The 18195-nt window shown below is 42.3% G+C and overlaps 1 protein-coding gene across 3 annotated transcripts in view; it reads right to left on the bottom strand.

Annotated features, from left to right (window-relative positions):
* Positions 1–1093: 1093 nt before the first annotated feature.
* The window catches only part of EPHA4 (EPH receptor A4), a 106887-nt gene continuing 89785 nt past the window's right edge, over positions 1094–18195 (bottom strand). Inside the window, exons 11-18 of one of the 3 annotated variants that reach the window (XM_014960652.1) lie at positions 15819–15880; positions 15089–15298; positions 12401–12550; positions 9796–9989; positions 7198–7353; positions 5927–6912; positions 2957–3562; positions 1094–2365 (exon numbers count right to left, since the gene is read on the bottom strand). In XM_014960652.1, coding sequence (XP_014816138.1) covers positions 6798–6912; positions 7198–7353; positions 9796–9989; positions 12401–12550; positions 15089–15298; positions 15819–15880 — 887 coding nt within the window. In that variant the 3' untranslated portion in view covers positions 1094–2365; positions 2957–3562; positions 5927–6797. Of the gene's footprint in view, positions 3563–5926; positions 6913–7197; positions 7354–9795; positions 9990–12400; positions 12551–15088; positions 15299–15818; positions 15881–18195 lie in introns of all 3 variants that reach the window. The other 2 variants (XM_014960651.1, XM_014960654.1) reach the window with 2 other exon arrangements.

The following is an 18195-nucleotide window of genomic DNA, read 5'->3' as shown; positions in this document are numbered from 1 at the left end:
GAACTTGCTTTTAAAATACAATAAAGCCAGTGCCATCAGTGGGACTTTCTTGGGACCAATGCTGTAAAATACGGATCTGCTGGCACCACTGGAATCTTTCCCAAGAAGAATTTGGTTACAAATATTTTTTCGGATAGACACCTCAAAAGCTTAAGCAAATTTCTGGAAGAGCCACCATCCTTTCTGCAGTACCTTTGAACTGTGTACATAGAAAATTCTGATAGTTAAAGTGGCAGAAAGTCTGTATATCCCAACCGAAGCAGCAGCATTGCAGGGAAGTGATGGTAAAGGACACACACCCTTGGTGCTCAGACCACGCAGCGCTCACCCACACCTGTGGTACCTCCTCACAGCAACATCCTCCACACAACACCCACTGCCCCGGTCTCTGGCTGGAGCCCTTGTCACAGAAACTGTCCCTCTCCATTTCCTGCTGCCCCCCACCCTCTCACACCTCTGGTTCGCAGTTCATCCCTCGGCTTCTCCCTGCCCTCCCTCCTGCTCCTTTCACCTTCCACCTCTCTGGCCAGGAGTCTCCAGCAGGAGCCCACAGACCCACGCAAACAGCCCACAGCAGAGCAGCAAGTGCACCAGCTCAGCAGCGAGGTCACGCTTCCCACATTCCAGGCAAAATCCTGGCCCAAAGGAAGCAGGGAAAACTGCAGGATTTCTGCCAAGGTGACGTCTGGGCCCAGGCAAGGTCCAGACGGCGGGAGGCCGGGGAGGGAGACTATTCCCAGCCCATTCCAGGAGCACAAATAAAACATCACGGTCCTGCAGGTTTTTCTCAGGCCCACGGACACTCTCCGGTCTCCAAGGAAAAATCACTGTGACCCTTAGCAAGGTCAGCCTGGCTGCTGTGTCCTTCCCACAGCACAAATATCCAGCACATCACACAGGCCGGGACGGCAACGAGAAAGTGTTACTTGCTTTAGGGTTCACGTGGGAGTTACACACTTGAAATGAAGTTTGGGAGTGTGCTCCTGTGGAATCTGCTGAAGAGAATTAATCTCTTTGGGGCAAACACCAGGGTTATTACCCTGAGTTCTGTATCTGTCGTGGATGAACACCTGCAATAATTAGAAAGAGTCCATTTCAGGTTTGTACAGCAACTACTTTATTATTTTCAAATGCAAATGTTTGCATTGTTTGCTATTTTACAATTTTACAAACTAGGTATAAAAGACCATAAATAAATGACATAAGTTATGTGTACCTAAAATTCATGGAGGGGGAAAAAAATTACAAATTAAAACAAAATAGAAAAATCTCTATATCTAACCCAGAGATCGTTCAAATGCACGAACCAAGAAATGCTGTTAGAATTTTTCAGTATGAACTAAATTATAATATGCCTCATACATTCTAATTTTAACCACAGTCCTTGCATATTCCAACATACTTGCAGTGATACAAAAAAATAAATGCACTCTCTTTTTATTTGTCTGATTAGTATTTCAGATTTTTCTTTTTTTTTTTTTTCTGGTTATGAAAATGTCACATAAAAGAAAAATACTGCTTTTTAAGTCCCGTTTACTGGTTACTTACCAGCCTTTCGTATTTTATACATATATATTTTTAATACATAAGATCCATCACAAAATTAGTACAGCAAGAAACCCGGACAAACATCAACCAGTGGTGTGTGAGCAGGACAATTTCTTAACAAACAGAGGCTTTATCATGCGGGACAGTCCTGGTGACCTCTTCAGCATCGGGAAGCCGTGCCCTGGCACTCACTTTCCTTTCGCCCCCAGCTCCCTCTGGAGCAGTGGCCACAGGTGGCCCGTGCCAGGTGGCCCAGTTGGCACCTCTTGGGGCCCTGACCGTGCCTGGCCTCTGCCGGCAGCGTGGCTGCCCTCGCTCCCCTTCCATGGTGGAATTGTGGGATGAACTCGAGGGTCAGCGAGGAGGGAAAAGAGGAGGAAGCAGGAGCAACCCTGGGACACCACTTGACGGCTCCGGTGGAGGCTGCGCTCCCTTTTAACGCAGCGCATCCAGCCCCTCTCCCGTGGCAGTTTGCTGGGGTGCGTGGGGTCCCACGGCAGAGGCCAGCCCCCAGCAGGAGAGCGGGGAACATCTCCTGCCCCTCTCCAAACAGCCAGTGGCCACGCACCGCCTTGGGCTCAGGCACAAGGGTTCTGGGACAAGCTTACCCAACGGTAACAGTCCATTCTCCGGAGACAGAAACTTCTCTAGGTAGTACCAGTAACTCGCAGCACTGTTCCTCGGGCCACGGAAGAAAGAGTGCCTTCTACTGCACGTCACCAGCCCTTCATCGCCCGCAGGAGGAAGGGGACGCGTTTCACAGCTCTCTTGCTAACTACTGTAACCTGACAGGTCGCGTTGCCATTTTGTTCCTTAACTGCGCTGGGAGCAAACGAAGTGTTTGGATTATTAGGTTGCAAGTGTTCACAGCTTGCACACAGAGCACGGTGCTTCTGTGAACGGAAGAATTGCATATATTTGTTCGCATTCAACAAGTCTTCAAAATCCTATTTTTGCAGATAAAAAAGGCTACTTAAGAATTCAGTTCAGGGTTACCAGTGGACGGATTTGCAGGTGTTGCCTCCATCACCATTGCCACTGAGAAACTGGTCGGTCTTTATTCTGGACAGGGCATTAGTAGGAATACATGACACTTAGGAAAATCTTTAGCACCCTTATGGATCCCGTAACCCACGACTCCAAAACTAACTTGAAATTGCCCCTGTTTCAGGCTGCAGAACTACTCATTAAGGTTAGTGTGGCAGCTAAAAAATACACTTATAGATACAGAAATTTAAACATTTTTTAATGTGTGTGTTCTTGCCACCATTGCAGACACGAGCTATTGGCCTGCTCTCGTTGACAGGGGACTCCTGCGCTTCCAGAGATGTTTTCAGCACATTCACAGGCAGTTCTACACACAAGGTGACTCGCACGCAAACACACGCACACAAGCACACATACGCACCTTTCAGAGGAGATAATAATCCATTATCCATTCAAGGAAAAAAAAATATATTTATATCACTGCAATGGCACGTTTTGTGTATAATGTCACTTCAGTAATGTCAATAGGCAGCTCAGAGGAACTGGGTTCTTTGCTGTGGCACCTGGCCTGGCGTCCATGGTAAGATGTGTAGTGCTCCGTCACCTGCATCCATCCGAAATGCAGCAGTGACAGCCAGGGGGATGAGGAGAGAAAATAACAAAATATATAAATAAAACCAAAGGTAGGAAAAGCAAGCAGAAGGGGAGGAAAAAATAATCCAGAAGTCTGCAGAGCTTTGACACAGTACATTCCTCAAGTGACAACTGGGTGCTGAGCCTTATCGAGATAGTTATCTCTCAATGAAGAACAAAAACAGGGTAGGTGGCAAGGGAAAAAAAAAAAAGAGAAAGTAAAAGTCACGCTCTCTTCAGGGACCGATGACTGCTCAGTGTGTGTTTTCCAGAATCAGTGCTAGGGAAGATGCAACTGTGGATCCAGAAGGCTTCATGTATAGTCTATGTTCCTCCATGGTCAATATGATCAACAGGTCAGGCTATGAGGCCATGAAAGCAAAATCTAATTTCCCTGCACAAAAAGAAAACACAAATAGAAAACACAAATATATTAAACAACATGCAATGTGACAGAAACACGTACAACTGCCCAAATGCCTCCTTGTAGATTTCCCAGCAGAAGCACTGCTGCGGGCAGCCAGCCCCTCCTCAGCTGCTGCAATCTCTGATTCACACCAAAGGAGAAGACCTGAACTCCTCTCTGCCTGGGGGAAGAGGTGACATGGCAGCAGGTTCATGGAATTAAACTTCTCCCCAGAAAGGGGAGAAGGATTTCCTAAAGGACAGGAGAGAGAGAGCAAGAAGCAATGCAGCTCTCACAAGATGGGAACCCTTTGCCTTCCTTGTCCCTTTTCTTCCCATCACGCTATTTCAAACTCTTGCTTCCATCACATACCTTATACACAGATATGGAATCTACCTACATACATTTATACATGCCACCTATTTTTTTTTCAATCTGTTCTCCTCCAGCCAAAATCACATCCAAGTGGATGGCCCCTCCCTGGCCATGTTTTACCACAAGGAACACAACCACCAATGTCTGTTCTGAAAACCTGGCATCTGAGCTGTCCTTAGGGTTTTCATTCTATAGGGCACAGATTTTCATTTTGTGCGGAAAATATTGGAGTGTTCTGAATTACCGTTACTAGACTCCAAGAAAGCAATTTTACAAACTGGCCAGAAAATTGGGTGTATTTTGTTTTTACGTAAAAAGACAATCTCAACAGAATGCAGCAGATTTACAGCAAGAGAAAACTTAAAATACCTCTGCACTTAAGAAGCAAAAGAATTTTTGCTGCTGAAAGTACAAGTGTCAGGTCTTCAAAATGAGTAACCACTTCTTATATTGCCTTGCAAAATGATATAAAAACATGCCGGTTTAAGTAGTTTTTTTAAAAGAAATCTTAAATCTCTTGAAATGGAGAAGCTTTTATAAGTAATAGTGCAGAACAGAGTTTACTAAGCTGTCATGACTTGACAGGGTCCAAATTTAGCATCCCATATTCTGAACAAGTTGTTTTCTGAGAAAGTTGGGGGTGAGGGAGTTAGTGGTTAAAATCAGCAAGTTATTGTTAAAAGTGACAAAAAGTGATGTGAGTGACGATACAGTAAGTGTGACTTGTCCAACTGAGTGAGCTGTTTTGGATTTAGAATAAATGCAATTATTAACAACATCTGACATATAGAGCCACCAAATAATTTCTAAATTTGCTGTCGGGTGGGAAGTGGGACCAAAATGTTACAGACCAAAGAACCAGTCTTAGCACCATCAAAATATAAATGTCACCTTTCTGAGATTGTGCCTGGCACACCTGAAACACAATGTCTATTGTAGAAGATGTGTCATGAAATTCCTCCTCCTACCCAGCACAGCATAAGCGGGCCTGATGCTGTCTCTTTTCTAAGGTCATCTCGTCACTTTGGTCCTCAAAAGGACTTCAAAAGGAATCTAATTTATACAGTCTGTTCAAAAAGAGTAATAAAAGCTTTAATATAAATAAAATTCAAGCCAAAATGTGTTCAGAGCTTTACCAGATAAAGTTTTATCCTTATGTGACCTAATGAGGCCAACCACATTCCTACAGCAGCCACCTCCAGCTAGCAAAGCAGGGGATGCTTTCACCCACTCAACTTTCTATCTATTTCTTAGAGGAGTTGGAGGGCAGCTTTTCAAGCAGGTCGTGCTCCAGCTTGTTTGCCAGACTTGCAGAGGGGCGCTTACCTTAGCCATGCAGCCTGCACCTGGCACTCACACCCACAGCTGCCTCGATAATCCAACCTATGGGGCTGGCTTCAAAAGTGAATTCTGTTCCCACAGCTGATGAGACTGGATCATGGCGTCTGAAGGGGAACGCTGCTGCACACACAGCGCTATCGCCGTCCCCACCACCCCAACTGTGCAAAACCAGGAAGGCAAAACCAGTGTGCAGTCCCACAATTCCCCTCCCATAAAACCCCTGACACAGCAACTGAGACTGATTTTCCTAAAACACAAATACTGGTTCTACTGTTGTTCATGAGAGAGCAGGAAAACTCCTTGGTTCTTCTTTATGCATTTATGAGTATCTGTACTTTACAAGATTATTCCTTCTACAGGATCCATATTTCTGGGGTTTTGCACCCCAAAAATCAGGGTATTCCTACTGCTTCTACTGCAAAGTGGGGTCAAGCTCTTTGCACTGAACCCATGATGCACTCCTACACCTTGGCTGCACATCTGAACATGCAACAGCTTGAGAGCAAGGCCAGGTTTTGAAACAGTGCAATTTTCATTGTCATCAAATAGAGCAAACAATGGAAAACACTAAGCAATTAGTCTGGGAAAACAGCACAAGTTCATACAAACCAGTTGGGAACCCCAAACAATACATACCACAGCACTTTCTTTTTTCTTTTCCCCAACAGTGATGAAATCCTAGCACAGTTTAAGAAGCCAAGCACCATGAACGTGTTGGACACTGTACTTCCACTGACCTTCTCCATGTGGCAAAGGGAACTGCTTCTTGAAAGAGAAAAGAAGTCTGAACGCTCCACAGCCACGATTGTCACAGCTGACTACTGGCAAGATGTTCACAAAATGTCTGTAAGTGGTAGGCTTCAGCACAGCACAACAACAGCCAATAATCTCCCCAGAAGTCCAGTTTTGCCCAGTAATCCACGAGGTGGGTCAATTCATGTCTCAAGCCTGTAAATGGGTAGATCACTAATCGGCAGGCACTGATTAGCCAAACGATATTCTCACTGAGGTTTCTGCAAGGTATTAGTAATGCATCAAGTCTGCAAAAAATATCCTAGGGCAGATTCTTCATTCCAGTGAAAGATGCACAACGGTGGTTTCACCCACAAATAAAACACTATGGTTGTAATCCTATGGGTCACAGGGAGAAGGAAAGTAATTCTGTTTTTGTTTTTTAAGCACAGTATCTGGCAGCAAACATAGCATCAAAACTTGAATGTGACTTTATATTTATATAGATACATGTATTTTACATATCGTTGATCAACAGAGAAGTATGTTCCAAGAAACAATTTGTTCCAGGTCTGGTTTAAAATGACGGCTTGTCATTTCTGGAGGCTCTCCTCCCAACACACACGCTCGGTTTCCACAATCTGTACATCAAGCAATGCTGCAGATCTTTATTTCGACGGGCGAGGAGACGAAGTAAAAAAAGTGCAGTTCTTCAATTAAAGTGCATGGATGAGGTAAACTAATTTCAAGAGTTTTGAGTTTATTCAGTACTGGCTCAGACGGGAACCATCCTGCCGTGCATCTGTTGCATTTGGGTGCGCATTGCTTGGACGCTGCTCAGGATTTTGTTCTGGTGGGCGATGGCAGTGATCCCGATCCTTGCCAGGTCACTGTGGAAAGCAAGAGAAGAAGCAGGGGGCTGAGAACTGGGGATCAGATGCTGGTGCAGATCAAAATATTGAATCAACTGCAAGCAACATCGCAAAAGCAAGGCAGATGTACAGAAATGTTTAATTAAATAAGTGGAGGCATTGTGGAAGCATTTTAAAGTTATCCTCCATCCAAATGAAAGGCATTCCATTCCTTTAATGAGTGTAATGATATGCAGCACAAAGCAAAAGAGGCCGATTAAATCCAGATTTACCAGTTTTTTTGTTATATCGCTGAGTACTTACTCCTGGTTCATATGCACCACAGCCTCTAGGGTGGTATAGCCAGCAGCTGTGAAGTTATCCTTGTATCGCTCCATTTTAATGGCTTGGAGCCAGTCACCGACAGACACAACCGCCGAGAACTCAGGGGAGCTGGGATCCAGCAGGGCCGTGCTAGGTCTGGATGCCAAACAGTGAAAGGACAGGGAAATGGCGTCAGCTGGATCATCAATCGCAAACCAAAGCTTGGTCTCTGCTACAATTCTCCTCAATGACTAGGCAAAAGTAAGGGCAAGATGTTGTGCCCAGCAAAACTGGTGGCTCTCTGCACAGCAGCACAGATCAATGCGAGACACTTAACAAAACGCAAAGGAATAGGCCAATTTTTTGCTAAGAATGAATTTGACCTTAGGATTCTATTTCTGCTTTGAGACCTAATTCAAACCACAATGCCACTTGCAATTTTCACTTCAGATGCAACCAAGTTTATAGAAAATGCCTTTACTTCAAAAAACAAAGGAGATGGCAATGCTGGAAGGCGTTCAGCCCAGTGGGTCTGTATCTCACAGGCAGCGACGCGGGGCCTTGCCAGCCCTGCATGTGTCAGGCCCCAGCTCAGCAGCTATAGAAACACCGCTCAAGTGTGCGCAGAGGCTCCCGGAGCTCACAACCTGCCAGACTGGTTTGCAGGGCAAAACTCAGGGCGGGTTTCAGATAAATCCTGTTTCCAGCCAGGTTTGCAGGAGAGCTCGGTGCATTCAATCAAAGGCAGGACAGCAGGGAGTTAATCCCCTCTTTAATCAATCCATTCCTGACCTGCGCGTGTGCCAGGAGTGGCGGGAATTATGCAGGCTTTGATCTTTGTTTGCACCGTGGAATATGCTCCTCATTTTCCCTTGCACAGATCTGCGAATAATTGTTTTTACAAAATTTGCTTCTCTTATTAATATATCTCACTTATTTCATGTACGTTGTAAATCACAGTTCCATTAAACCATTATAAATTACTATTATCTATCTAACCAAAACAATTATCATTTAGCAATTTATTTGAAAATGCACATCATCAAACATTAGGTGTGCAATAGCGTCGTTATGTCTTGCCTAAGGCACTGAGTACGTGCTGGTAATACGTGGTACAACTCTCTTACCGTACTATGTAACACAAGGCCAATGATGGCAACCTAATTATATAAAATTATGCTTCACTTATAAAGCCATATATTAATAAAGTTATGTGCGTATTTGAAATACATGTTCCAAAAAAAAAGAAAAATAAAGATCTATAAATAGCCCTGAACACGAAATGACCATGAACAGTCTGTTAACTTTTGTAAAATATTTTCAAAGAGCACCTGTAAATTGGAAAGAAAACAAAATGGAAGAGTTCATACTGTGATTCTCAACTCAAATTATCCCAGCAGATGATACTGTGATTCTTGCAATGTAAATTATTTAAGCCTCAAGGGTGGATACATTTTTGCCAGGCTACCAATGCGATTAGGGCAATCTGGAAGATACGTAGTGATAGTGGCCTCACAGGGTTAATAATCCCTCTCCTGATAATGTACGTTGTAAGCAAGAGTTGCAAAGGGACCTACAAATTTAAAAAGGAAAATAGCTTCTTCCAGGATGTTTTTCTGATGGAGGCTGAATCAGAATCTTTGTTACTCCTTCACTGATTCAAGAAACTTCATTATTGTCCAATGGATATTTTTGTATCTTCCCTTCTGTTGAAAAATATTTTCCCATTATCTTCCTCTTGCTTCTTTTGTTTTAAAAAGCTTTTGTCCATATTTGCTGTAAGAAAATTTACCTGACAAAGCAAAGATCTTTGAAAAAGATAGAACAAACCTGGTGTAAATTGGTAAAGCTCCTATTACCTCAGCAGTGTTTCACCAGCTTAAACAAACTGCTGATCTGTCCCAGCAAAGATATTCCTACAACTTTGGGAGTTTCCTTCCTACTGTGCTTTTTTTGCACGTACTATGATTAGCAAAGAAAACAAAACACAAATGTAATGCGGGATCGGTGGAGACATGAAACTGGCTTTCCACAAAATTAAATTCAAATTCACATAAAAATTAATCCACACCTTCCCAATGCCCGCAAGGCGCTGGCTCAAATGCCGTAACGCTCATTTGCAAATCCTACACAAATCTAGGGTTTATAAAACTTGACGATGTACTTTTCCTGCAGAAAACCACATCACTCCTGTTAGCTACACTGCGTTCAGGCTACCTGCTCAAGCCCTTTCACCAGCGGGGAGAGGGAAAAGACACAGCAAACTTTGTCTTGACACGGTGCTTGCCTGCACCAGGACTTTTTCAGGACAGGCTTAATACTGTGCTATAAAGCTGGCCAGCGCTGGTGGGACACAGCAACAGCTCTGCTCCTTTGATTTACCTCCTGACAGAGCGAGGGGAGCCTGGGGTGCCCAGCGGGTGCCAGCATGACCCCTCTGCTCTCTGGCAGGGTGCAGAGCCTGCTGTGCAGCCCGGCTCTGCAGAGCCACCACGGAGCAGGCTTTCATCCCAGCGCAGAGGTGCTGGGGACCTGCAGCTTTGCCTGTCACCTCCACTGCTCTCCCTCGTACATCACCATTACCCGAGCGCAGCTGACCTGGAGCTCTCGCTGCCTGTCCTCTTCAGGCTGTTGGGGTTGCGGATGAGTTTGTCCAGCATGTTGACAATCTGTCCAAATTTAGGCCTGTCACTGCGTTCCTTCTGCCAGCAGTCTAACATCAGCTGATGGAGAGCAATGGGGCAGTCCATCGGGGGTGGCAGCCGATACCCTTCCTCAATGGCTTTAATAACCTATAAATGGCACAATTAGAAAGGCATTAGAGAACATCAGACACTGCTCACATCTACCAGCTGAGTATCATTTATCCTAGGGCGATCCAAAGTATGGAAACAAATCCACAATTAAGTGAAACAACATGGAAAATTGCACTCAGACTCAGGCAGTTGGTGGTCTCAGAACTGTCATTTCTCTTCAGCAATTCAAAACTAAAAGGGCACAGCATCGAAAGGAGACATCTGATATAGCAGGGCAGCGTATCACAAACGAGCACATAGGATACAGGGATGACAAAATAGCCCAGGGTAGAAGTAAGCAACTATCCTTGTTGGACAGAGGGTTGGAGAAGCAACAGCTCTACAGAAAATCTTTAACATCTGTCAGTTTTGGGTGTGATATGTTGAAGACGAAATTTTCCCCATCATTTTTAGGGTACATCAGATCATGCCCTTCTCCTGGGCTAGCCATCTCTGTCAGTAATAGGGGCTTTGCAGAGAACCTGTTCTCTCACCCCTGTATGCTCTGAACCAAAAAATGCAGAAATGGGAACCCTTTTGTGCAGCCTTATCAAGAAGATTACAGAAGTCCAACACAGCAGCTTAGGTATGCATTTCATATTTAATAGAAAGCAGAAAAACTCACAAGCTGAAGTAATTTCAAACCTTCCAAAGAGTGCTCCAGAGCTCAGTACTCTGCTGGCTTCTTAGCTCTCTCAGGAGAAGAGGGCATGACCAGGACTGAACTCTCATATGACAGAGACATGACCCAGAAGCCTTCAGATCTTAATTAATCAATATGACTTTTCTGGCAGGATTCACCATGAGACTAGAGACCAGGAGAGCACAGAGACTGAATTGCACTAAATTCCCTTGTTCTGGTCTTGTCCAATTAGTGGCTAAAATCCACTGGGAGGACAGGGTGAGGGATATGCTTGCACTATTAGCAGCTTTTCAGTGACCACAAACAAAGTGGCTCTCACTACTCCAGAAAGTATGAAGATCTTTTTGATTTCTCTTGATTCAACAGACAGAGAGAAGAATTTGAAATCCACTTTTGCTCTGTTATGAAAAGCACTGCTCTCACTGTCATTAAGGAGAAAAAAAAGGTATGTCTTTGCTACTTATTAAAAGAGGATGCAAAGAGAGTAATGCTGGCTCTCGCTGTCCTGTTCAAGCCAGCTTTCCAACACCACACATTAGCAGTGGGTACCAGCCTCATGTGCAAGCTCTGCATTTCTTGCGTTGAGCTCCACTGCGCTGTGTAGACATGCCTGATATAACTGAGACACATCTGGTGTTTTATTTTCTTGCTAAGTCTTGATGACTTCCTGTTAGCAAAGGAAGGCAAGATTGGGTGCCAGAAGAGACATTTCACATCAGAAGGAAATTAAAATTATATCCCCCGTTTAGATTAAATGCCATCCGCATCTAGACACTCTTTGAAAGTGTTCAGCTCTACATAAGAAAGCAGATGACTTTTAAAATGACTTAACCACTCCCATGACCATATATTCAGATTAACACTTTCTTCCTCCTTTATATGTTTGTAAATCCCCTGGGAAAAGAATTACGGATAATCTATGCCTCATTTTCACTGGGATTTTTTTTTTTTTTTCATTTAATAAAGATTCTATTAGCAAAAGCTCTTATTAGTATTATTATTAAATACTCTTCTGGAATAGCAGCCATTGTGCATGCTCCCTCTTGGAATACACTGAAGTAGTCCAGATGGTACGGTTAAACAGGACATGCATAATTTAAGAATGGTCATTTAGGAAAGCTTCTTTTTAATGTCCTCGAGGGGCAGCTATGCAATTGTCACAAGGATGCTCTGACTGATAATCAGAATTGGATTTCATATGTGTTGGTTTAGATATCCTACAAGAAATAAAATCATCTGGAAGAATTACAAGCGTACTGGGGCTTGAAGAATTAACCACTAATAGGAAGCCCCATTAAATTCAAGTGTCTTTTCTTAAAGACTTTCAATAAAGTTGAGATTTAATATCAACATTCCAATCTTTCCTCTCTTGACAGTATTATGATCTGACAATTTAAATATATTCGTTTCCCTTTCCTCTATTCTTCTTTCTTACTTTAATTACTTATAGTATTTTTCCTAAAAATTAAAAAAAAAAAAAAAAAGAAGTAAAAATATGCATGCACAAGTTACAGACCCTAAAAGAGAACCCCCTATTCCCTGATCACAGACCAGGCTTGAAGTATTCACGGAAGTCTTAGTTCCAGAGAGGCTGCCTGAGAAAACAGGAATCTACCACCCACAATATCCTTTTAAAAACCTCCTGGAGTAAATGTCTTATAACCATATAGCAATTGACACAGAAACACATCAGCAGACATCTAAGGACAAAGATAAAGGTATGGGGGGGAAAGGCAGAGAAAAGGAAGCTCAGAAGCAGACTCACGTCTTGATTGGACATATCCCAGTAAGGTCTTTCTCCGTAGGACATCACTTCCCACATGACGATGCCATAGCTCCACACATCACTAGCTGATGTAAATTTACGGTAGGCAATTGCCTCTGGTGCAGTCCACCTGATAGGGATCTTGCCACCCTGTCACAAATAAAAAAAAACACAGGCTAGTGAGTCACTGACCCAGTAACGTGCGTGGCTGACACTCTTCTACGCTGACATTAAAAATACAAAATGGTTTTCTGTACGCAATTCCAGAATCCTTCTTAAAAAGGCATCCACTTTCTCTTTTCCCTGCCATAAAACTGTCAGATCCAACCAGGAGGCAATGATGCCCATCTGTTTTCTTTAGTCACAAGGAGGCGAACCAGTAAATTGTTGAATGTATTTTTATCAGCCCTCTAAGAGATCTCTGCTTAGGGCTATGCTGAAGCATGAGAACAAGCCAGGGGTTTTACAAAGTATATATTAAAGATTTCGTTGACAAAACAAATAAGTACATGCTGTTAATTACTATTTCCTTGCTTGCCTGTCTGACCTGTTTGGCCTGTTTCGGAAAAATGGGATTATAAACGTTTTGCTTTTCAAAAAGGTAAAATAAAGAGAGGATAAACTGGGAAGATTTAAGAATACCATGGTGTTTCCCATGGGCAATATCCCAACTCCTACCAGAGATGTGAGACAGCAAGCAAGCCTCTGGGCTCTCCCAGTCCCTGTGGGAGGAATTCAACACCAGACCATGGTACAAGGCTGCTTTTGATACCCGTTGGAGAGAGCTGCCTCTTATTACGATACTTCTTTTTAAACAAATAAAAGCACTTGGGCATCTGATTTGGGCCACTGAGGTCCTGCACTACTTTAAAAGGAACTCACTCCATCCTGTTTATCTGATTTTGCCTTGGCTGAGTGATCCCAGGACAGAGATTTCTCCTTTTGTTTATGCTAATGTGCAAGGTGTTTTTAATTGAGCTTTTGGTTTCCTGCAGTTCCATCTGGGGAACGACTTAAGCTGAAACAAAGGTTTTAGGGTTTTTTTTCATTTGCTTTTATGCTTTTTTGATTGAGTTTATTTTGGTAGGTTTTTTCTCAGCAGTGTTCTAGATAGTTTTTATCCATAACTGAGTGCAGTGTGTGCATACTTAATAGTTTACTGTTCCAGTGTCTCTCTCAAGTGTTTAATGTGGACTTGTTCCAAAGTCAAGTGAAATCAAAAGGGGTCCTTCTCATGGCTTTTTTGGCCTTTGCATCAGGCCCTTTGTAAATCAGGTTGTAGCAGTATGTGCCTTGTGTGGCTACAGGATGCTCTCTCTTTAATGAGTTGTACTACTAACGGGGAGGAAAACACACCATCCTCTTAAGAAAAGGACGCTTAAAAATTTGCATTCTATTGCATCTTCTCTGGTTATGAAAAATCTCTATTCCTCCTTTCAGACACAGATGCATGGACATTGTTTATACATGGTTGTCATTCTAAAAATTGTCAATAAGCTCTTTTTATTTAGCTGCTTGAGTACAGTGGAGTTCATCCAAATTTTCCTGATCCTTCATTACTGATAGCAAATGAAGACAATGCACTGTAAAGCAAATGTCATTGATTCCCTGCAGTTTACTCTTGAGAGCAAACATAATACTATATCCTCGCTCACTAAATGCTAAGGGAAGCTTTTCAATCATTTCTGTCTTGCCCTTGTGTGTTTGTCTAAACTTTGATTTCCCTGAATACAGCTTTTCAGACCTCTGCTTCTGCCTCTTCCACTTGCCACCCTAATGAGTGAGAAATACCAAGGCTGGCCAGCATTTAATACTACATGAGTCTATCTTTCCCTGTAATGAACTGCGAATCCATTAAAGGATGAGTGTTGGGATTAAACTGCAAAATCTGAGAGCTGCAAACAAACTCTGCACCAGGGAGAACAGATGGAGAATGGCAGATATTTTAAAACCAAGAAAATAAGCAATTAAAAAAGGAGACTTTATAAACTCTGACTTTTTTTTTTCTTCATGCGCATGTTAATTACAGAGGTATTGGTACAAAGGCTGGTAATGATCCGGATGTTGTTTCACGGCCAGAAATACTCGCTTGCATTAGTATTATCCCACATGCAGCATATTAAAATGGCTTTAGAAAAATTAGTTAACAGTGGGATGCTGAAATATAGATAAAATGGGAAAGAAACAAAAAAAATGGGAATGGAGGTTGGACACTTTTCCCAGTCCAAATTATTTAGGTCAAATTCATGACTAGCTTTGTGATGGGCAAATGTGGATTTATCTTTTTTTTTGGTGGCATATCTACACCTCCTGTATCAAACCTCGGTGGGACTAGCCACTTGAAAATCAATATGCATGTCCATAGATATCAGAAGGAATAGAAGCCCAAGCTCTAATTTCTGACATCAGATTCCTTTCACACACTCTAGCACACTGAAGGAGCCAGAGGAATACATGGGTCACTTTCTCAGAGAAGAAATAACTGATGTAGCCACTGATATAGCAACAACACTACATCAATTTATACTAGCTATGGAGTCTCGGCCAATGTTTATTTTTAGGTTGTGATACAGGTTTTCACTTGTGACTGAGACTATTTTAAAACAATCCATTGTCACCTCCCATGCAGTCAGACAAAACCAGTATGCAGGCAAGAAAACCCAGTGGACAATTGCTTTCCCTCCTTACCCGTGTGGTATAAGCTGCTTCGGGGTCATCTTCCAGGACCCGGGACATGCCAAAGTCAGACACTTTGCAGACCAAGTTGCTGTTGACAAGTATGTTTCGAGCAGCTAGATCCCGATGCACATAGCTCATGTCAGACAGATACTTCATTCCTGAGCCAATGCCACGAAGCATCCCCACCAACTGGATGACTGTAAATCTGCCATCATTCTTCTGCATATGTGGAAAGGAAGAAAATCACAGAGCACTAAGCTAAAAGCTACATTATTGCCATTGCTGAAACTGGCAAAGAGCGTATCTCCAGATTCCCATCTTCTCTCAAATAAAAAGCTATCTTATTTCTTCACTCTTCTGACTAGTGTCTATAATTCACCAGCAAAGTAAAAACCCAGAGGTTCTGTCACAGCTTCCAGTGATGCAGTATCCAGTTTGCAATGAATCTGGTTTTAATGAGTCTATATAGCATTGCGATGCTTTCAAAAATGGAGCAAATCAGAACTGCTCCCATTAAACATGGCTTATTTAAGACCCTGCTACTTTAAATATTACACTTATTCTGTGTTCTTATGCTTTACATTTATTCTGGTTTTTGACAGGATTTCCCAGGTACAAACATAATTTATTTAAAAGTGCTGAATTTTCAGTATTTTTCTGCAAAAGAGAACCAGAATGAAAACCAGGAAATGTTTCCCAGTATAAAATCTCATTAGCTTATTATGAAGAAATCACCTACCCTGAGGAAGGCATCCAAGGAGCCATTCTCCATGTACTCAGTTATGATCATTACCGGTTTACCTAGAGTTCACAGAAAGAAAAACACAATCCCTTGATGAACACCGATGTTAATGGGATAAAAATCAGTTGCACATGATTTTACTGCCAAGACACCTGGCTTACACAATCTAATTTAATTTGAAAAGCACCAAGCTTATGCCTCAGCTGTGGGGAGCAAGAGAAGAAATATTATAGGACAGAAACACTTAAAGGGTCCCATCTGGAAGGTTAACCCTTTGGTTGACTCATTGACAAGGTCTGTAACTGAAGTGGCTCCTGTTCTCCAAGGAATATATGAGCTGATAATTGAGAGCGAAGAAAAAAAGATTTGTTCAAACTTGACAAAAATCTTTAGTGTAATTAAATTGCTTGCAGACTAGAAAGCCTTCCTCTTTCAAAATGGAATTCGTGAATGCTTTAGTCTCTCTGTCTCTTTCGAAAGATCAACACTTCAGGCAAATTAGAAGCTGTCAGCAGCTACAAGGTACTCCAAGACAACTGGATTCAAGAATGCAAAATACAAGCTGTTCCTCTCAACTTTCTCTGTCCCAAATTTGTATCCCGTGTCTCTCGTTATTTATAAATGAGCCAAAGCCATTTGCCTCATGAAGTCACCCACAGGATAAATGATTCAATGAGTTGTGTCACACGTGGGGCATAGTGCTTCAGCAGCACTCAGTCTTGCATGCTGCAATACAGAGAGCCAAGCTGGGCAATCTGAAGAGAAAAGCAATGTAATGTTACTGACATGGGGATGCTTTCTAGGCACTCTCCTGCCTAAAGCAACACCAAATACATAAATAATGCTTGATGTTGTCTTTAAAAGCTTTACAAAGTCAAACAATGCTGAAACTGAAAACATTTAGTTACATATAAGAAACGTTAATTATTACATGGTGCTAAATCATGGTGGATATACAGCACCTAGATATTTGCAGAAATAGGTCCAATATCATCTCTGTTCTAAAAGTGTGCAACGGAAAATGTACAGAAGTGACTTATCAAAGGTCAAATGGCAAAACTTCAGTCCCCCCATGACGAGCACTGTTAAGCCCACCTGAAGTCAAGGGAGCACCTGAAGATCAGCACCAGGCTGGCTTGGCAACCCTTCTGCCCAGGTATGCTTTAGCTACAGGAACCACAGAGTTTCTTCCTAAATAAAAGACACTGTCTGGGAGAAACTCTGCTTTTGTATTTCCTGTAGCGGCTCTAAATAAAGTAACGTTATGGGGAAAGAAGGGTTCAATGGACATGTTACCTAAACTGTAGGTAGCTCAATTCTGTCTGTGTATCAGAACTACTCAACTTTTCCTTGCTTGTGGCACCAGCAATTATCTGCCCCAGAACAACCAGCTATGAAAATTACCCTACCATGAAATGTTGTGCACTAAAAGTTCTCCTAATAATTTCTGCCTCAGTGTATTTTGTTCATCAAGATGCTTTTCTCTTCATTTATCAGGGATTTCTAGTTTTGAAGGAACCTTTTATTAGAAAACAATATGCTATAAGGACTGACCGTACTGAAAATTTTACATATTTCACTTAGGCCAACATCTATGTGAAATACATCACTTAGTTCACTCATCCTTACTTATTTCACCTTTTCACTCCCAGTCCATCCTTTTACTGCTTCTCCTTCCTTTCCCAGCCAATATCAAAACTCAGACTGGTTTGCTCCCATGCAAGCTGGCATGCCTGTGAAATCCAGTCTGGCAGCTGAACCCTTTCTGATTTCCATGAACACAGCAGAGAAGTGATGGTATTGCATAAAGTAGACTGCTCTGGATGAAGGGCTTAGTGACCTTGGCTGAATACTTGCACCCTTAAGGAAAGGGATTTGATAAAACGTCATTCTCCCTCTAATTCACCTTTGCAAGCAGAGAACGCTTGGTAAAAAGAGAAGAAACTCCAACCAAATCTGCATATGTCACTGTTTCATTTATCCTTTGCAACTGTGACCGGAACCTTTCCACTGAACAAATACAGCTAAATGAGTTTTAATTAACCTTCCTCAATCAAAAGATACTATATCAACGTAGAAAGGAAGAAAGGGAGACTCTTTCAGTGCATTAACATGTAATTTCATTACTCAGGCACTTCTTTAGCAGGGGAGAGGGATAGCGAGAGGAGAAGTTACCATCAGCGAGTCAATTATTAAAGTACTTGACTAGCAGCCAATAATATATTCATGGTTTTTTGCTGCCTCTCTCAACCCCTATCTACACCGCTATTTATCTCACATTTTAATTTTCAGTTTATTAAATGCATTCATTTATCACAGTATTCAGAAAACCTATGGAGAAATTGAGATAAATGTCTTCTTAAGTAGCGCTGTT

This window comes from Calidris pugnax, unplaced genomic scaffold, assembly GCF_001431845.1.
Source record: "Calidris pugnax isolate Ruff unplaced genomic scaffold, ASM143184v1 scaffold398, whole genome shotgun sequence".
NCBI lineage: Eukaryota > Metazoa > Chordata > Aves > Charadriiformes > Scolopacidae > Calidris > Calidris pugnax.
Note: the sequence above shows the minus strand (reverse complement) of the source record. Positions and strands in the feature narration are given on the sequence as shown.